Source organism: Canis lupus, chromosome 18 (assembly GCF_011100685.1).
Source record: "Canis lupus familiaris isolate Mischka breed German Shepherd chromosome 18, alternate assembly UU_Cfam_GSD_1.0, whole genome shotgun sequence".
In the NCBI taxonomy this organism is placed as follows: domain Eukaryota; kingdom Metazoa; phylum Chordata; class Mammalia; order Carnivora; family Canidae; genus Canis; species Canis lupus.
Genome location: NC_049239.1, coordinates 53,359,721 through 53,379,984, shown reverse-complemented (window position 1 = coordinate 53,379,984; position 20,264 = coordinate 53,359,721). Strand labels below are relative to the sequence as shown.

The following is a 20,264-nucleotide window of genomic DNA, read 5'->3' as shown; positions in this document are numbered from 1 at the left end:
GACACTGGCCAGCCATCACCGTCTCCGTGCCCCACCTGAGAGGGCTCTGAGTCTACCAAGAGATTTGAAGAAGCCCAAGTTGGTATAAAGTGTAAAAGCTAACATTTCTGAATGTCCAGGAGTGGCTTTACCGTGACCCTGAATAAGCCTAAGCTTTAGGGTCCCCTAGTCCTATCTCTCGTAAAAGTCTAAACCTTTTTTAATTTTTTTTTTTTTTCCTCAGAGGGGTCTTTCAAAATTTTATGTTTTGGGTCTGATGAGACTTGAGGATGGATGATTTTGTTCAACTCTGATAGTAACCTTGAGAAGTCATTGGCACCTCATCATCCCCATATATGACACTAGAGTATAGAAGAGCCTTCTTTGGCTTCTGTGAAAATTTCAAATTTGTTTTAACCTTATAGCCTTTACACCTTCTGCTTTCCTGTCTAGAACCCTGTGCCCGGCAGGCTTCTCATCACTTCAGGTCTGGTCTGAGGGTCCTTCACTAGCCACTCACCTCTAGGAGCTCTTTCCTTTCCTGCCTCCCTACTTGCTCTCTAGCCCTTACCTTCCCCCCTTCCTTTTTTTTTTTTTTTTATGGCACTCCTCACTCTTTATTTTCAATTCTACATGTTTCTATTTAACAAATGCATATTAATTAATTTAATCCAAACAATTTAATTCTCACAATTACTCTGACATCAAAACTGTTTCACCTACATTTTATGTAAAAAAAAATTTTTTTTAACAGGGGGATCCCTGGGTGGCTCAGCGGTTTAGCGCCTGCTTTCGGCCCAGGGCGCAATCCTGGAGTCCTGGGATCGAGTCCCACGTCGGGCTCCCTGGATGGAGCCTGCTTCTCCCTCTGCCTGTGTCTCTGCTTCTCTTTCTGCGTCTCTCATAGATAAATAAATAAATAAAATCTTAAATATATATATTATTTATTTTTTTTTAATTTTTATTTATTATTTATGATAGTCACAGAGAGAGAGAGAGGCAGAGACACAGGCAGAGGGAGAAGCAGGCTCCATGCACTGGGAGCCCGACGTGGGATTCGATCCCGGGTCTCAAGGATTGCGCCCTGGGCCAAAGGCAGGCGCCAAACCGCTGCACCACCCAGGGATCCCTTAAATATATATATTAAAAAAACTTTTAAGGAGTTTTATTTATTTATTCATGACAGACACACACACACAGGGAGAGAGACAGAAAGAGAGAGAGAGAGAGAGAGAGAGAGAGGGTGGGGGGGCAGAGACAGAAGCAGGCTCCACGCAGGGAGCCCGATATGGGACTGGATCCTGGGCCTCCAGGATCACACCCTGAGCTGCAGGCGGTGCTAAACCGCTGCGCCACCAAGGGCTGCCCTCACTCACATTTTAAAATGGAAATGGAAAAATAAAAAAATAAAAAAAAATAAAATGGAAATGGAAACACAGAGAGGTTAAGCAGGTTGCCTGAAGTCACACAGCTGATGAGCATCTCTACTATCTATCTCTCCCACTAAAAGACAAGATCCACATGAGCTGCCTCTTTGAGCTGCCTTATTTGCTGTTGAGCCCCTGCATCCGGAGAAGTGTGCCACATGTAGCACTATATAAAAGATGTCAGTGATGCTAAGACCAGGTTACACAGAGGGAGAAACGGGAAAGAAGCCTGGAGAGAAACAGTGGGAAGATGGTGGAAGATACTGGGGGGGCAGCAGTAGGACTGGTAAGAGTGTGGTGGGCTGGAGACAGTGTCAAGGAAAAATGACAGATCCTGTGGACTGGTTTAATTTTAGCAGATTAAGAAGAGAGGCCAAAAGCCTGAAGTTCACCTCCTTCCTTCCTGTTCTGAGTCCAGTGTATCAACAGATACTGTTGGCTCCTCCAAAAGTTGGAACTGTCTCAGCCCACAGCATTCTCACAGCTCTCCTGGAACGTGGCAAGAGTGTCCTGAGGGGTCACCTACGCTGCAGCCAGAGGAATCCTGATAAAACTACATCAGATCATGTCCCTTATCTGTTCAAAACAGGCTGGCACAAACACAATGGCCTCTTGCCCTGCAGGACCTGGCCCCTGCTTCCTCTTGGCCCCACTCTCACCGTTTTGGCCACCTCAGTGCAGCTCCCACCCAGGACCTTGTATGTGTTGTTCCCTTTGAGTGCAAGGTTTGTCCCTAGATTTTCCATTAATCTCACTCTCTTATTTCTTCAGGTCTTTTCTCAAGTATCAGCTTCTCACTGAGGTTTGTCCAGGCCAGCTTATTAAAAATGCAACACCGTCCCCCTCCCCCAACACTCCTTAACCCTTTCTCTGCTTTTTCTCCACTGCACTTGAGCAGATATACCCTACAAGCTTTTTTGGCCTGTCTCCTTCACTACAATGAGCACCAGGTGATTTTTGCCAGGTTTGTTCACTGCATTTTCCCCAGCATCTACAAGCTCATCCGACACATTCAATTATGTGTTAATAAACACCTACTATGTGCCAGATACTGTGCAATACACTTGGAAGACAAGAATAAAGAAATACGGACATGAGGTCCCTGCGGACCGGTTTAGTTTATGATTGGATACATGTAGAACCCACAGTGCAATAAAACCAAGTGACGAGTGGGCAGAAATCAGTGTTCTTGTCGGGGGGTAGACTGTTAAGGAAACTTGACAGCTCATCTCACCCTGAAAGACCGAATTAACCTGGCAGCGTTGGTGGAAGGAGGACCCAGTAGTGAACAGTTTGGAGGCAGGCCCCGAGCGAAGAAGCCCACCTAGTTTAACCAACAGAGACATCAGTGGGCTAGAGTTTGGTGCTGAAGATGGGGGACAAGGAAAGAGGTGGGAAAAGCAGGCCTGCCAGATTAGACAGGCCCTGAGCCCCAATCTAAAGCCTCCAGGAGGGTTTTTTTTTTCTTTTAAGATTTTATTTTTATTATTTATTGATGAAAGAGAGGCAGAGACACAGGCAGAGGGAGAAACAGACTCCATGCAGAAAGCCGGACACGGGACTCGATCCGGGGACCCCAGGATCACACCCTGGACTGAAGGCAGCGCCTAACCGCTGAGCCACCTGGGCTGCCCACCTCCAAGAGTTTTTTTTTTTTAAGAATTTTATTTATTTACTCATGAGAGACAGAGAGAGAGAGAGAGAGAGAGAGGCAGAGACACAGGACACTGGCAGAGGGAGAAGCAGGCTCCATGCAGGAAGCCTGATGTGGGATTTGATCTCAGGTCTCCAGGATCACACCCCGGGCTTCAGGCGGCGCTAAACCGCTGCGCCACCGGGGCTGCCCTTTTTTTTTTTTTTTTTTTTTAACCTCCAAGAGTTTTAAGCAAGGGATGTGGATATGCAGTGACTTGGGTTGCAGCGCTGGGACTGGATCAGGGACAGCTGGCCTGGAAGAGGAAGCCATGGAGACCAGTGCTTGCCAAGGAGTGGGCACTCACAGCCTGGCACGGGGGTGGCATGACCCAGACCGTAGGACAGAGCAGGACCCCGCGGCCCCCGAGACCCTAGTCCAAGCCCTCTCCGGACCTGGCATGCGGCTGCCTTGTTCCAAGAAGCACACACGGGTCCGGGAGGGAACAGCAGCTTCTCTCCTGCGCGCCCTCAGCCGTCCGGCTTCCCAGGGTGCTCTCTCGAGGTCGACCCAGAGTCACCCCCCCCCCCCCCCACCGGCTGCGACTCGGGGCGGAGTGGGTCGTCGGGGCCACCACGCTCGCGGGCACCGCAGCTACGGCTGCAGAAAGCGACCGCTCTCTCGGACTCCCATAAACCACCGCAGCGGCGAAACTCCACGCTGCCTTTGAAGGATGGCCTTTTAGACCTATCAGCGCGAAGCCGGGGCGACTCTCCGCCCAATCGACATTCTTTTTTGACCTGAAGGCGGTGCCCTCACGGAGCCCGTCAGCCCAATGGGAGAGGTGGAAATTTCCAGAAAGAACGGGACCAATGGGCGCGGCCAGCGGGGCCACGATTGGCGGACCAAGCGACCAATCCCTGTAGCAGAAGTTCGCCCCTCCCTCCAATCATAGAGCTTTGGGCAGGCGGGGCTTACCGGGAAGAGTCCAATCCGGAGGCGCGAGGGAGGCAGGGCTTGAGGGGATTACTCTCAACTGCCCAATGACAGAGGAGCAAGGATGATGGGCTAGACTTCAAGCCAATAGTAGGGAAGCACTGAAAGCCCCCTCGGGGAGCTCAACCAATGAGCAGGCGAGGAAGGGGTGGGATCCAGGGGTCCCGGCAGCTTCTAGTAGGTTCCAGAAGGCGGCGCGTGCGGTTGGGAACGCGGAGCGGACGGAGTCGATTCAACGGGGTTCCGGGCTGGGCTATGGAGCAGGTGAAGGGGGAGGGGCGGGCCGAGGCCCGGGGGCAGCTCGGACACCGGCGGAGGCCCGGCCACGGGTGGAGGAGCGGGGCGGGCGCCGATCGGGGAGGCCGGAGCGGCGGTGGGGGGAGGACGTGAGGACGTGAGGGCCGCGGCCCACCGAGCGGGAGGTGAGCAGTGTGGTGAGGCCGAGTTGTGGGGGCGCCGGGTCCAGTCAGCGCCCGTCGCCTGCCCGCTCGGTGAGGAGGACCGGGGGACCGGCGACGGTTCGGCCTAAGTCGGACGGGAAGAGAGGCCGTGGCTGGGCCCCGGAGGCCTCCCGGGGGGTGGCTCTCAGCTCAGCGGGGAACGCGGGGAGGGCTGACGGTGGGCGAGGGGCTTCGGTAGAGGCGGGGGGGGGGGGTCCGCACCAGCGGGGACTGGGGACGGAGAAGAGAAGCCAGCGGGACTTGGCCACAGTTAACTTGGGAGAATGCAGGGAGCGGACGGGAATCCGCTGGAAGTAACCGGTTGGGGGAAATACTACTTTTCTGCCCACGGAAGGACGTTGAGGGAAGGTTTGATGCGCGGCGGGCCGGCAGCTCTGCCTGATGCAGGAGAGGGATGGTGCCGCCGAGGTCCTCGGATGTATGTGCCGCCCCTCCCTTTTCTTTTTCTTTTTTTTTCTTTTTCTTTTCCTTTTCCTTTTCCTTTTCCTTTTCCTTTTCCTTTTCCTTTTTCTTTTCTTTTCTTTTCTTTTTTCTGTCTTGAGTGTCTGTGATTCGAGAGTCACCGAAGATTGATGTTTCTGGAAGGTTGGTTTCTGGTTACACAAGGAGGAACTGGTTTCTGTAGAAAATCTAGGCTATGTAGATAAGCAGCAAAAAGTAAGTTATTTGTCTCGGCTCAGCATTTTTAGGGGACCGCGTTTGTAGCTGCTGCTGGTGGTTGCCTTCAGCGGCTTCATTTTATCCTCCGCTGCCTGGAGGTTGTAAACAGCCAGAAGAGATTTTGTTCTATTCGAAGCTGTCGTTGAAGTGTAGCAGTTCTTGGGAGGGGGAAATGGCTCCTTGTTTTTTTTGTGTGTGTGTGATTTAGAAAGCCCTAGTGTTACTTTTCTCAGGTAAAGCCATTGCTGCTTTAATCAAATCTGGAGCCTCTTGGGTAAGTTTTTTTTTTTTTTTTTAAGTTGTAGAATTGGAGGGCTGAATAGTTTTTTTTTTTTTTTTTTTTTTGCTCACTTGGGATAATTAAATTGTATCTAAGACTAAGTAGGCTATGGTAAAGACAAAACAAAGATTTTTGGAGTGAAAAACTCGTTACTTGGAAATTGGAGCAAAGGGTTTCTGTGCCTCTTGTCAAAATAGGGAAAAAAACTTTTTAAAGTGGTGCTGTCCATTGCAGATGGAGCGGGTATGCAGGTAGACTGTAAATGAATGACTAAACTCAGGGCTGCACACTCCTGCCTTGTGTGGAGGCAACTTAGAATTTTAACTCCAGGTGTGTCCCAACCTACTCCTGAGCCCATTGATCATGCAACTCTGCCTTTGGTTTTCATTTTCAACTCAGATCTGTATTTCAGGTTTCAGAAGTATTCAAGTTGGGCAGATTGGAGTGTCCATATTCTCTTTTTAGTGCCTTTCGAATCCCGGGGTAACGTACTTTTTGCATTAGACTTAATGCAGACTTGGAACCGTGGGAGATATTTAGCAAGATAGTGTTCGCTATTAATGTGCATTGTGGGCTGGTGTTTTCTGTTCTACTTGATGTTTTATTTTTTATTTTATTTTTTTCTACTTGATGTTTTAAAGTGCTGATCATGACCTCCAGACTTGACTTCCTGACCGACTGCGGGCCGGTACTCACTTTGGAAAATGATGTTTTGTAGGATAGGGAAGAACCTTATGGAGCTGTTCTCAACTGTCTTGATACTAGTTGAGTTTTTAACTTTTTTCTTTGTGGTCTCTTTCCCGGGTTCTTTTTTTTTCCCTCCAAGATTTTTATTTATTTATGTGACAGAGAAAGAGAACACCAGCAAGAGGAGAGGGGGAAGCAGACTCGGGAGCACTATGTGGGGCCTCCGTCCCAGGATGCTGGGATCATGACCTGAACCAAAGGCAGATAGATGCTGAGCCACCCAGGCATCCCTCCTTTCCTGGGTTCTAAGATGTTTATCCTGTGCTGCATTTGGCAGCCTTTTCTTACTTTGTCCTTTTTAAGGTGTCTCTAATATTTCTGGTTAATGGAGGGAAGTTCCCGATTGGTAAGCCTCAGGGTTCCAAAATCACTTGCATGAGTAGGTAGGTACTGGATCATGGCTGGGTGATAGACTCAAGACAGAATGATTTAGTAACTTGAATGACATACTTGATCTCACCAAATGTGTGCTTTTGAGATGTGGCCCTTTTTCTCTTGAAGGGCTTCCCAGGTTGGAAGAAGCCTTGAATTAGGACCGTGGTCTGAATATTTGAGAGGATGGGATATTAAACCACGAATAGTGTTTCATTTTCTTACATAGCTTGTATAATATGAGAATGCTTAAATGTGACAAAGACTGATTTTCAGAGGCTAGCTCTCGTTTACTCATTAAGAGCACAGTAATCTACCACGTTGTGACATATTACCACAATTATGAATGGAAATAGATTCTTCTCCGATCGTGGGTGAGCATCTCCATGCTCCCAGAGAAGCTGTCGTGAAGCCTGTGGGTTGTGGAGCATGTGTCTGTGCACACTCCATTCACTTCTTTCATGACTCCCTTTTCTGTGAGGAGCAGTAACGGCCTGTGTTTGGTTTATCGTTTGGGCCTCTTGGCATTCTGATGGCAAATGAATTTGTTTTTCCACGAAAGGAACTCACGAGTGTGTTCTTAATCAGCCCTAAGTAGAGACTTTGGAAAGAGTGGCAAGAATTCTAATTCGCACTGGAGACAGTGGAGAGCCAAGGGTCAGGCTTTATTTCTTTGTTCCTTATTATTTATTGGTTGGTTCTGAAAGATGTGGGAGATGGTAAACGAACACATTGAGTGTTTTCTTTTGGTTTATAAAGTAACTTTGTCAATAACCACCTTAAGTCGGGATTAAGCAAGTGTGTTATGGGGAAAAACTACATTGACCTTTTTTTTTCCTCTTAGGTAAATGAGCTGAAAGAGAAGGGCAATAAGGCCCTGAGTGCGGGCAACATTGATGACGCACTGCAGTGCTACTCTGAGGCCATTAAGTTAGATCCCCAGAACCATGTGCTCTATAGCAATCGCTCCGCAGCCTACGCCAAGAAAGGGGACTACCAGAAGGCTTATGAGGATGGCTGCAAAACCGTGGACTTAAAGCCCGACTGGGGCAAGGTAAGCTGTGGATGCACTGGGACTTCAGAGTTCACAGAAATGCCTTCTAGAATGCTGTTAAGTACAGGGCCCTCCTGACCTGGCTGGTTGCGATCCCTGTAGACAGGTAGTTGCTGGCCCATTCGTTCTCCCTGTCTGCGTCTTTGCCTCAGACTGATGGCACAGGTCGCCAAGTCTGAGATCCCATCTGTCACTGAGACCGCTCTTCTCCTTTGTACTGCTGAGAGACGAAAGGCTGCTGACGGACAGCCCTGGGTCATAAGATAAACTGAGGTGGGGAGGGTAAGCATCTTTGAATTGTGGCTGGATTCTTCATCCTTGGCACCATGTGCTCCTCTTCCTGTTCTTTGGTCCTCACGTGAATACCCATTTTGTCCTGTGAAATGTAAAACAGGTTCTTTGGAGTTCATATTCTGGACTTAACTCCTGGTGTCCTTTATTTGTTTTTTTTTATTCTTTCTTGCTGGCTTAAGGGCTATTCGAGGAAGGCTGCAGCCCTTGAGTTCTTAAACCGATTTGAAGAAGCCAAGCGAACCTACGAAGAGGGTTTAAAACATGAAGCAAATAATCCTCAGCTCAAAGAGGGCTTACAGAATATGGAGGCTCGGTTGGCAGGTAGGCGCCAATACACTGTTGGTGGTGTGTTTTTGGGGGGTTTTGTTTTGTTTTTAATGGGGTTAACTTTGAGGCTCTCCTGCCTAAATATCAGGCTTAAAGGCTAAAGATGCATCAGGAATCAAGGGAACCGATTTCTGATCACGTGCTTTTTTTGTTCGGAACAGAACGGAAATTCATGAACCCTTTCAACATGCCCAATCTGTACCAGAAATTGGAGAGTGATCCCAGGACAAGGACACTGCTCGCTGATCCTACCTACCGGGAGCTGATAGAGCAACTACGAAACAAGCCATCTGACTTGGGCACGTAAGTCAAGGCAGCATGGTTTGTGTCTGGAAATAGACAAGAATATGGTGCTTTCTTCCTGGCATTTTATGGCTGGGCATAGGGAAAGAGGGTGTCCCTCAATCAGACAGCAATGTTTCTGCCTTTGCTTTTTCTCTAATGAGCGGTAGGTGTTTGTTGGTTTGTAGTTTATTTGTATTTCAAGAAAGGGTCAAGGGGGACATGTTATCAGAATAATTTAGAATTTTCATTTTTAAGTCTCCATGACTATTTGCTCCTCTACTATAATTCTGATCTGGCACCAACACTATCTTTTGTATACATACCAGATGCTGTCTCTTGGGACATTGACGAGGACACTTGTGGTTGAGAAGAGTGTCAGGTGTAAAGATGTGTTTAAGTCCTACTGGTATCTGTGGCTACCTGAATCTCTGTGGTTCCTGAGATGAGATGGAGTACACCTCTAACTCATCCATCTGTGTGTCTTCTGCCCTCAAGAAATAACCCTGACCTCTCTTACCTCGATTTATGTGGATTGTCGAGGGCTGGGGTATTCCCCAGTGGTACCTCATGGATAGTGCAGAATCTAGCAGTTTCTCTGTGGAAGAGAAGCTCTCAATATAGTAATCTAAGACTTAGCAGTAAATAGCTTAAAATCGGTTGTGAGGAAGAATATCTGTGACTTTCTTTCTTTATCAATGCTAGGAAACTGCAAGATCCCCGGATCATGACTACTCTGAGCGTCCTGCTGGGTGTGGATCTGGGCAGTATGGATGAGGAGGAGGAAGTTGGAACACCTCCCCCACCTCCTCCTCCCAAGAAGGACACCAAGCCAGAGCCAATGGAAGAAGATCTTCCAGAGAATAAGAAGCAGGTCTCGTTTTTTTCCTCATTGTCACATGTTCCCAAGCAACCTAGTTAGGAAGCCCCTGTCAGACAGGAGTGCCATGGGTCAGGCCGGCTGTGATTTTTGAGTGCACGGTGGTTGTTGTTAATGAGAATGGTCAGTATGTTGAAAGGTTGACTTGCCAAGAGATTTAATAAGAATGGTGTATTCTCAGACTTGCGGCATGGATGTTGGTCAGGGCAAGCTGGTAAAATTATGTGATCTTGTCCTCGCCGGGGTCCAGAGGGATATTGTCCACACCCATCTTCAGGCTTCTGTTTTCTGGTTGGATGTATGTAGTTGAAAATTGTCCACTTAGCAACATTGTCTTCCAGAGCAGGAGGCATGTGGTTACACGATTTTATTTCCCTTCTTATAAATGGGAACAGCAGATTGTTGCCGTATTTAGCACCTTCAGATGGGTAAGCGTTGGTTGCTCAGGGTGTCTCTAAGCTGGGAAAAGGCCCTATGATGTGGGTGTTAGCGAGCTGTGCTGAAGACTTCTGCCACCGGGCCAGCCCCTTCCGAAGCTCCCACCACCCCTCTGCTGCTACTGTACCCTGACCGCAGAGGCCCCAGGGTAGCTGTGTGACAAACTGACTTGGCACCGCCTCTCCCAGTAAAACAAGGCACAGAACTGCTATCCTTTTTGAGGCTGGCACAAGCTGAAGAGATGTCCTCTCCCCTGAAGCAGCTCTCTGCTCTCTGATGGAATCCAGGACTGTGGATGGAAAAGGGAGAGTTTCAGAGGAGGTGGAGATGAAACTTTAACTTTTCATTCCAACAGCTAGTCCTTCACTTTTCAATCTCTGGCTGGTTGGGAAAAGGCTGGTAGAGGTGGAGACCTTGCTTCCATAGACCTGTTGGTCATACATGCTGTAAGGTCCCTGTGATGGGTTGCAAGCTCGCTTTCTTTGCCATCTGGGTTAGATTTGCTCAGTGCCCTTCCTGTACCTTGTCTAGGCGCTGAAAGAGAAAGAGCTGGGGAACGAAGCCTACAAGAAGAAAGACTTTGACACAGCCTTGAAGCACTATGACCGAGCCAAGGACCTGGACCCCACCAACATGACTTACATGACTAATCAAGCAGGTGAGGCCCAGGCCAAGGGGTAAGTGTGTTGTCAGGGGGTCCTGGGGAATGACAGAGGCTGACTCTTCCTCAATCATCCTGCCTGGCAGCCGTGTACTTCGAGAAGGGTGACTACAGTAAATGCCGGGAGCTTTGTGAGAAGGCCATCGAAGTGGGGCGAGAAAACCGAGAAGACTATCGACAGATTGCCAAGTACGCGCGACCTTCGGCTGTACTTCGAGTGGTGTGGAGGGGTCGATGTCCGAGACTTAAATTTCCCTGCATGGGGAGGAGGGTTGCTGGCCACACGACCTGCTCTGTTAACTGTGGGCTGGAGAGGAGGCTGCAGGCATCGAGACAAAAGGTGTTTGGAGGGCGTAGTGTCCCAGCAGTGAGGGGGGGCCTTGTTCCTAGCTGTTGACGTCATTTCTCTGCAGGAGATGACCTTGTGCCTGCTCCACACTTAGCAAATTCTTTTTTCACTTGTTTCTGTCAGAGCTTATGCTCGAATTGGCAACTCCTACTTCAAGGAAGAAAAGTACAAGGATGCCATCCATTTCTATAACAAGTCTTTGGCAGAGCACCGGACCCCAGATGTGCTCAAGAAATGCCAACAGGTGGGTACGGAGAAATGGGGGTGTTTCGTTGTTAACTTTATCTTAGAGTTGTAATTAATAATGAATCTTAAATGGTTTTACGTAGTGTTTTTGATCATTTTATGTAACATCCTTGTCCATTGAGAACAGATAAGGAATAATCCTAGGTTGTCTGTGTACTTTTTTTTTTTTAAGATTTTATTTATTTATTCATGAGAGACACAGAGAAAGAGAGGCAGAGACCCAGGCAGAGGGAGAAGCAGGCTCCATGCAGGGAGCCTGACGTGGGACTCGATCCCAGGTTTCCAGGATCAGGCCCTGGGCTGAAGGCGCCGCTAAACCGCTGAACCACTCGGGCTACCCTGTGTACTTTTATGTCAGCTCAGATCTTAACTTCAGTAGGGGGGTCAGTGAATGCAGAATGTTATTGTTCTTACTGTGACTTAATTTTTTTTGCTTTATACAACTAAAGTGGTGTGTGTTTTGCCTGTTATAAATTATGGAGGGGGCTGATTTTATTGACAAGTTTGGTCAGGAATTTTTTTCTTTAAAATTTTATTTGAATGGTTGCATATGCACAAGTGGGGAGAAGGGGAGAGGGAGAAGCAGACTTCCCCACTGAGCAGAGAGCCCGACTTGGGCTCATCCCAGGACCCTGAGATCATGACCTGAGCAAGTCAGATGCTTCACCAGCTGAGCCACCCAGGCACCCCAAGATTGGTGAGAAAGCTAATTGTGTTATTGACACATGAAAGAGGGAAAGGATCTTAAGCAGGCTTTACTCCTAGTATGGAGCCCAACACAGGCTCAGTCTCACAACCCTGAGATGACCTGAGCCAAAACCAAGAGTTGGATGCTTAACCAGTGAGCCACTCAGGTACCCCACAGTATACCTTGATAAGGAATGTGGTTTGTTTCTGTTTTTAAGTACTGTCTACACCCATTGTGAGGCTTGGGCTTGAATTCAGAACTCTGAGATTGAGAGCTGCATGCACGGTACTTCTTGAAAATCAGAATCAGCCCATGGCTTTTTTCAGTGACATGTTCATGAGTGTTTATTTTTTTATTTTTTATTTTTTTTGAGATTTTATTTATTTATTCATGAGAGAGAGAGAGAAAGAGAGAGAGGCAGAGACACAGGCAGAGGGAGCAGCAGGTTCCATGCAGGGAGCCCGACGTGGGACTCGATCCTGGGTCTCCAGGATCAACGCCTAGGCTGAAGGTGGCACTAAACCACTGAGCCATCAGGCTGCCCATTTATGACTGTTTAAATAATAATCTGAAGAATTGTTTTTTCTTAGGCAGAGAAAATTCTGAAGGAGCAAGAGCGGCTGGCTTACATAAACCCAGATCTGGCCTTGGAGGAGAAGAACAAAGGCAATGAATGTTTTCAGAAAGGTATGTTCCAGCTCAGGTGGGTGGAGCCTTTGGTAAGAGTGGAACAGACCTGTCTTCTTCCTTGGCTGTCTGCGGGCTGGATGTGCCCTGTGGGGAGGGTGGCCTTTTGCTTTCTAAAACAGTTTTATTCCTTATCCAGGGGACTATCCCCAGGCCATGAAGCATTATACAGAAGCCATCAAACGGAATCCAAAAGATGCCAAATTGTACAGCAATCGAGCTGCCTGCTACACCAAACTCCTGGAGTTTCAGCTGGCGCTCAAGGTGGGCAGGTCTGGGAATGTGGAGCAGCCACTATTGTCATTAACCTGTATGTGAGGAATGTGTTTTTTCTCTTCACGTTTTCATTGACATCGGTTTGATGTTACTATTTTGATCTTAGAGTCAAGGTAATGGTGCATGAACATGTGAGTTTTGTAAATACAGGAATGTCTGCTTAGACCTGGCCCATCAAGTTGTTAGTGGTTGGAAGATTGGAAAAGTGGATCTTTGGGGCGCCTGGGTTGGCTCAGTTAAGCATCTGCCTTTGGCTTGGGTTATAATCCCAGGGTCCTAGGATCGAGTCCCACATTGGGCTCCCTGCTCAGCGGAGAGGCGTTCTCTCACAAATCTTCAAAAGAAAGAAAAATGGATTCTTTCCTACTTTTTCTGATGATAGATTCTTTTTCCTTCCTGTTAGTTTTCTCTCTCCGTTGCTTTTTTTTTTTTTTTTTTTTAAGATTTTATTTATTTATTCATGAGAGAGGCAGAGACACAGGCAGAGGGAGAAGCAGGCTCCATGCAGGGAGCCTGATGCGGGACTTGATCCCAGGTCTCCAGGATCACACCCCGGGCTGAAGGCGGCGCTAAACCAGTGAGCCACCTGGGCTGCCCTCTCCCTTGCTTTTTAACCTTTTAAGTGTACAGTTCAGTGGTATCCAGTGTATTCACACTATGCAACCCTCATCGCTGTCCACCTCCAGAACCTTTTCATCTTACCAAACTGCATTGTTTTTTTTTTTGTTTTTTTTTTTAAAAGATTGTACTTATTTATTAAAACACAAGTAGGGAAGAGAGGGAGAAGCAGACCCTCCCCCCCCCCCCCCCCCCCCCACTGCTGAGCAAGGAACCTGATGGTAGGGTTCAATCCCAGGACCCCAGGATCATGATCCAAGCCAAAAGCACTCAACCAACTAAGCCACCTAGGAGCCCTGAAACTGCACCCTTTAAACACTAACTCCCATTCCCTCTTCCCTATGGCCACCATTCTCCCATGTCTTTGTGACACTGACTCCTCTAGGGACTTCCTATAAGTGGGGCCATCCAGTGTTCTTTCGTGTTAGGCTTATTTCATTGGGCACTGTGTCTTCTGGGGTGCCGTAGCAGGCATCCGTGTCATCTTTTGAAGGCTGAGTGCTGTTGGGTCACAAGTACACACCATCATCCATCCATCATCAGATGGCACTGGGTAGTTTCCACCTTGTGGCTACTGGGGTATTGCCTCAGTAGCCTGGGTATTGGACAGGGGCATGCAGCATCTGTTGGGAGTCCCTGCTTGCTTGCTTGCTTGTTTTCTTTCTTAGATTTATTTATTTATGAGAAACACAGGCAGAGGGAGAAGCAGGCTCCCTGGGGGGAGCCTGATATGGAGACTCAATACCAGGACCTCAGGATTATGACTTGAGCTGAGGCAGATGCTTAACCACTGAACTACCCAGGCACCTTCAGTCCCTGCTTTGTTCTTGTAGGTGAAGGGCTGTGTCGGGAGTCGTTCAGTGTTTGTTTGTTTGTTTGTTTGTTTATTTATTTAATTTATTGCAATATTGTTCTCCACAGCGGCTTTGTCATCTGCCCTCGCTTTTTGATTAGGTCAGTTAGCAGGTGTGCTGTGAGTGTGGCCACATGTGAGTCTGTCAACCCCATGATGAGAGAGTAGTTTGTCCCCATTGCTGTCTTGAACACAAGCTGTTGGATACCTCTGTTGGTGATGTTTAAACCATTTTCTGGGCTCATCCCCGGTGGCTCAGCGGTTTAGCACTGCCTTCAGCCCAGGGTATGATCCTGGAGACCCAGGATCGGGATCGGGATCGAGTCCCACATCGGGCTCCCTGCATGGAGCCTGCTTCTCTCTTGGTCTCTGTCTCCCTCATGAATAAGTAAAATCTTAAAAATAAATTAAACCATTTTCTGGATTTTTAAAATGTTCCAAGTCCAGGCCACCTTATGGGAAGGTGACCAAATGTGACCTGTAGAGACGCAAGTACTTGAATCCGACATAGTAGTTGTTTTATTCGCTTTATTCACGAGAGAGACACAGGCAGAGGGAGAATGGTGGCACTCACTTCAGGACTCCCGGATCACTACCTGAGCCACTGAGCCCCTAGGTGCCCCAATAGTTTTTGTTATTGATGCCATTGTTTTCTGGGTTTATGTCTGGCTTAGAGACATCAAGACCAGTCAGTTTACTCAGCCATTCGAAACAACAAATACAAAAAAAGGAAGGAAGGAAAGGAAGGAGGGAAGGGGAAAGGGAAGGAAGGAAAAAAGAAAAAAGAAAAGGAAAGAAAGAAACGACAAATACCCACCATTTGCTTCGACGTGGATGGAACTGGAGGGTGTTATGCTGAGTGAAATAAGTCAATCGGAAAAAGACAAACATATGGTCTCATTCATTTGGGGAATATAAAAATTAGTGAAAGGGAATAAAGGGAAAGGAGAGAGGATGAGTGAAAATATCAGTGAAGGTGACGAAACATGAGAGATACCTAACTCTGGGTTACAAACAAGGGGTAGTGGAAGGGGAGGTGGGTGGGGGGTTGGGGTGACTGGGTGATGGGCACTATGGGGGGCACTTGGCGGGATGAGCACTGGGTGTTATGCTATATGTTGGCAAATTGAACTTCATTAAAAATTAAAAAAAATAAATAAAAAATAAAGAAAACTAGTCAATTTGCCAAGTGAATAGCATTGGCGGTCACCTGGGAGATAGACCAGTACTTCCCGAGCTCCACGGAGGGCAGCAGTGAACTGAACCATTTGTGGTCTAGGTTTTTGCTGGAATAGTTGGAAGTGGACCTGGTTGTGAAACTATAGTGCATAATAGCATTTTTTTCCCCAGAATTTTTCATTTAATAGGCACTTCAAATCCAGAACACCTATGTGCCCTCCAGTGCTTTGAGTGATAGGCACACTGGGGGTGGGGGTGGGGGTTGCCACACCCTTTGTGAAAAGAGGGGAATGTTTGGCGCTCTGTGTCAGAGCTCTTGAGTGCGCTTTAGGAGTCATTAGCGTTTGATAATAGTGGAATGAAGGTTGCAAGGCCACATACTGTGGGTCTCTTCAAAAATTTCCCCACAGGGATCCCTGGGTGGCGCAGTGGTTTAGCGCCTGCCTTTGGCCCAGGGCGCGATCCTGGAGACCCGGGATCGAATCCCACGTCGGGCTCCCGGTGCATGGAGCCTGCTTCTCCCTCTGCCTGTATCTCTGCCTCTCTCTCTCTCTGTCTCTCATGAATGAATAAATAAAATCTTTAAAAAAATAAAAAATAAAAAAATAAACCACTCTTCTTAAAAAAAAAAAAAAAATTCCCACAAAATAAAATAAAATAAAATTTCCCCACATATCCAGAAATACATTTTAAAGCTGTTAGGATCAGGGCCTGTGCATTTCATTTGGTTGGCAGGTCCTCTTCAGTTTCTCAAACTAGAGGTTTCCCTACCTTTTGTGGGTTCTTCCATAATCTTAGCTCTTTGAAAAGTCCAGGCCACTTGTCTTCCTTAGGGTGCTCCATAGTCTGGAGTTGTCAACCCTCGTGGTTTTGCTTGACTTGTTCTTCTGTCATCCTTGGCTGGGCCTTCTGTGAAACAGCCCAGATGCCTGGGTTAACAGACGCTCTGGACACAAGAATGCTGTCATGGGTGTGGCCAAAGCATTAGATCAGTGATTCCAAATGACCAGCCTGCCTCCAGGTAGCTCATCTGAAGGAATGAGCCGCATTTTTTTTTCTTTCCTTCCCAGGACTGTGAGGAATGTATCCAGCTAGAGCCAGCCTTCAGTAAGTACTTCTCCATGGCATCTCCTTGTCCCTTGACACTGGCCCAGAGGTGGAGGGGGGAGAGGACATGCTTGCCTCCTTGTATCTGGGGGCCTGTAGCATTTAGCTAGTGTCAGCAGGCGAGACAGGTGTTGGGGTTCCCACGGAAAGGTGGCAGCAGCATCCTTCAGAGCCATGTTCTACTAACGCCTCCCCTTCCCCACATCCCTGCAGTCAAGGGGTACACCCGGAAAGCAGCTGCCCTGGAGGCAATGAAGGACTACACGAAAGCCATGGATGTCTACCAGAAGGCGTTAGATCTGGACTCCAACTGTAAGGTAGGGCTCCTTCTGGTCTCCAGGGGGTCTCTCCCCTACCTCCATTGTCCCTTGGGTCCTTTTGGTGTTGTTTTGCTGGTTTCTCCCTCTTGCCTGTTTCTTTGTCTCCTTGCTTCTGGTTACCCCTGATATCTCAGAGCTGCAGAAGCAGTGAACTGGTTAGTGCTAACACCCTCCCTTTTGGGCTTTGCTGGGACTCAGGAAGCGGCAGACGGTTACCAGCGCTGTATGATGGCCCAGTACAACCGCCACGATAGCCCCGAAGATGTGAAGCGACGGGCCATGGCTGACCCTGAGGTGCAGCAGATAATGAGTGACCCTGCCATGCGGCTTATCCTGGAGCAGATGCAGAAGGACCCTCAGGCACTCAGCGAGTAAGTGGAGTTGGGGGAGATGGAAAAGGTGGAGGCGAGCAGGGAGCCTGAGCTTGGTGGCCATGTGACCCGTCTAAGGGGAGTGGTTACTGTGTATTGCCTGCTTGCAGTTATAAAGGCTGGCTGCAGGTGGTTAGCTGGGATGGCTCTGTCGCTGCTAACTGGGTTGGCTTGAGTGATCTGGTGGGAAGAGCAGCTTTGCTGGGAGAGCAGCCTCAGACTTGGGCTGTGTCGGCGGGTTCATGTGGAGCCAGCCATGTTCTGCCCGCAGGCCAGGGCCTTCACAGAGCGTTCTTTGCCAGGACTCCTGTTGGTGCCTTCCATGGGGCTTGAGGAGTCTGCATTGGGGCTGCTCTGAGAGCCAGTAAGACCTTTTTAGGAGAAAAAAAAAAAAATTTTTAGGTTTAAATCTAATAACTAAAAACTTTGCTTTTTTTTTTTTTTTAAGACACTTAAAGAATCCTGTAATAGCACAGAAGATCCAGAAGCTGATGGATGTGGGTCTGATTGCAATTCGGTGATGACTTGCTCATCATCCCCTTCCCTTCGCCCTCATGTGGAAAGAGGAGCTGGGACCGCGGCAAGCCGCGCGGAGCAGAGGGGAGAGCAAGGGAAAGTGAACAACTTCTCTCTATATATTTATATAGACCTATGTGGAAGACACAAGAGACTCGTACTCATGTTACTCGCACCGCCGCTGCCTCTGGGCCCTCCCAGCACACGCATGGTCTCTTCCACCACCCCCTGGGTTCCCTGTTCCCTTCCCCAACTTCAGTCACTGTCTCAGCTGCTCTCCCATAGTTGGTTATTTTTTATTTGGGGCAGTGGGCATGTATGGGGAGGGGGTGCTGTTCTTCCCCGACCTCAGGTCCCAATTGTCCTCACGTTGTTAACTCCACATGCCCTTCTCCAATAAAACAAGCCAGTCGGGCGTGGTTATACATTGTCCTGTTCTTGTAATTTTTTTGCCAAATGACTCAAGTGGTTGCCCTGTAGGGATTACAAACTGAGGTGTGGGAAAGGTGGGAGTAGGAACTGAGTGGGAACCAGAGCCTCTTCCTCAGGTGGCAGATCCGTGTCACCTTGGTATGCTTTGGTCGCTAGGTGGCGCCATAGCCCAACGAGCAGCTGAAAGGGAGTTGGGGGGGGGCTTCCCTCCCCAGAGTGGTACCCCCAGAGGTCCAGGTAAACAGATGCTCCCAACCTTGCCCATTCATCACACTCCAATCTCCTAACCAGAAACCAGCTAGATGTAGAGAACACTGGTCCCATCCCAGAACAAAAAATGTGTTCCATCACAAGTCTCAGACCAGTCTGAAGGTCAGGAGACTGAACCTGTCAGCTGCTCTATGTTAGAGTTTTTAAAGAACTCCGCTTCCCATGGGATCCCTGGGTGGCGCAGTGGTTTAGCGCCTGCCTTTGGCCCAGGGCGCGATCCTGGAGACCCGGGATCGAATCCCACGTCAGGCTCCCGGTGCATGGAGCCTGCTTCTCCCTCTGCCTGTGTCTCTGCCTCTCTCTCTCTCTCTCTGTGACTATCATAAATAAATAAAAATTTAAAAAAAAAAAAAAAAAAAAAAGAACTCCGCTTCCGAGGCGCCTGGGCAGCTCAGTCCATTAAGTATCTGACTCTTGGTTTTTGGCCCAGGTCATGACCTCAGGGTTTCGGGATTGAGCCCCATGTTGGGCTCCATGCTTAGAGGGGAATCTGAGGGTTCTCTCCCTCTCCCTCTGCATTTGTGTATTCTCTCTCAAATAAATCTTTAAAAAAAGCTTGCTCTTGCTCTTGGCCCTTTGCTCAGAGGAGGCCCCTGCGCATCTTTAACTCTGGGTTCATCCCACGCCAGCTGCTTCCACCTTGCCGCCTAAAGTTCAAACCCAGTGAGCTCAAGGTCCTCTACCTGAGGTCCTCTGGTGGGGATGCCATGTCTGCCCTAGCCTCCTGTCTGTTGGCCCCACTGTCACCAAAAAGTTCGGTGATGACCTTGCCAAGGCAGCTAGTGACAAAGGGCCTGAGGATGATGGTAAAACTGTTCAGAACAGGCCCAGATCTGGTACCTTCTGCTGGTGCCTTGATCATGAAAGCCCTCAAGGAACTGCCAAGAGACAGAAAAACATTAAGCCCAGTCAAAATAACCACTTTTGATGAGATCGTCAACATTGTCCAACAGGTACCACATCAGTCTTTAGCTAGAGAATTCTCTGGAACCATTAGAGGTCCAGGAGACTGCCCAGTCTGCCCACCACAGGTGGCGTCGGTAAGTGGTGCAGTGGAGTGCCCAGCTAGGTAAGAGCTGCCACGGGAAATACTTCAGTAAACCATCATTTGACAACCAAAAAAGACCAAACAAACCTCACTGCTCAACTGAAAGATTTTTAGTTTTGTTTGAACATGGTTACAGCAAGCTATTTCTAAAACCCTGGACCAGGGTGGGAGTAAAAACTTCCTCATTTGCTCCAACAGCACAGCTTTCTGAGCTAGGAAGCTGCTGAGGCCAGCAGCTGGCTGCACTTCCGGTCCCTTGACTTTGCATAAGCTGGCCTTCCCCCGGGAATCTCCAGCAGGCCCCTTCCTCCATTTGTGTGGCAGGTTCAGAAAACCTCCTCTCCACAGGCATGCTGCTGCCCTTCGGTGCTACTCATTTCTCAGGTTTTAGCTAAACTGATTCTCTCTGGGCAGCCCGGGTGGCTCAGTGGTTTAGCGCCGCCTTCAGCCCAGGGTGGGATCCTGGAGACCGGGGATCGAGTCCCATGTCAGGCTCCTGCGTGGAGCCTGCTTCTCCCTCTGCCTGTGTCTCTGCCTCTCTCTCTATGTCTCTCATGCATAAATAAATAAAATCTTTAAAAATAAATAAACAAACAAAGAACCAAACAAACAAACTGATACTCTGTGAAAAGGCTCAGTTCCTGTTGGGAACCAGCAGTGAGCAGAGGCCTTTGTGGTCAGGCCAAAGCTGACGTCCCAGGGCAGGTGATGGGACCATCCAAGGTCACATTTGAGTAGGGACTTGACTGACGGGAGGGAGTGACCCTTGGGATACACGGTGTGAGCAAGAATGTCACGTGGAGGGGTAGAGTG

At 48.5% G+C, this 20,264-nt stretch overlaps 1 protein-coding gene across 2 annotated transcripts; it reads left to right on the top strand.

Moving 5' to 3' along the window:
• The first annotated feature begins 4,147 nt into the window (after nt 1-4,147).
• Nucleotides 4,148-18,131, top strand: STIP1 (stress induced phosphoprotein 1). 2 transcript variants are annotated; one of them, XM_038564148.1, is made up of 14 exons: nt 4,148-4,299; nt 7,400-7,609; nt 8,083-8,224; nt 8,392-8,533; nt 9,218-9,386; nt 10,362-10,488; nt 10,578-10,680; nt 10,964-11,084; nt 12,365-12,461; nt 12,601-12,725; nt 16,458-16,494; nt 16,708-16,811; nt 17,013-17,185; nt 17,634-18,131. In XM_038564148.1, the coding sequence occupies exons 1-14, from the start codon at nt 4,165-4,167 to the stop codon at nt 17,704-17,706; spliced, it is 1,758 nt and encodes a 585-aa protein (XP_038420076.1). In that variant the 5' UTR covers nt 4,148-4,164; the 3' UTR covers nt 17,707-18,131. The 2 variants fall into 2 exon arrangements, with proteins under 2 accessions (XP_038420076.1, XP_038420077.1); XM_038564149.1 differs by lacking the exon at nt 4,148-4,299 and adding an exon at nt 6,156-6,200.
• The last annotated feature ends 2,133 nt before the right edge of the window (nt 18,132-20,264 follow it).

Excerpts from the sequence above, each read along its gene's own strand:
- STIP1 (XM_038564148.1), top strand. The coding sequence starts at position 4,165 with ATGAGCAGGCGAGGAAGGGGTGGGATCCAGGGGTCCCGGCAGCTTCTA. Across the intron at positions 16,495-16,707 it reads CCAGCTAGAGCCAGCCTTCA|TCAAGGGGTACACCCGGAAA; the intron begins GTAAGTACTTCT and ends ACATCCCTGCAG. Across the intron at positions 16,812-17,012 it reads ATCTGGACTCCAACTGTAAG|GAAGCGGCAGACGGTTACCA; the intron begins GTAGGGCTCCTT and ends GCTGGGACTCAG.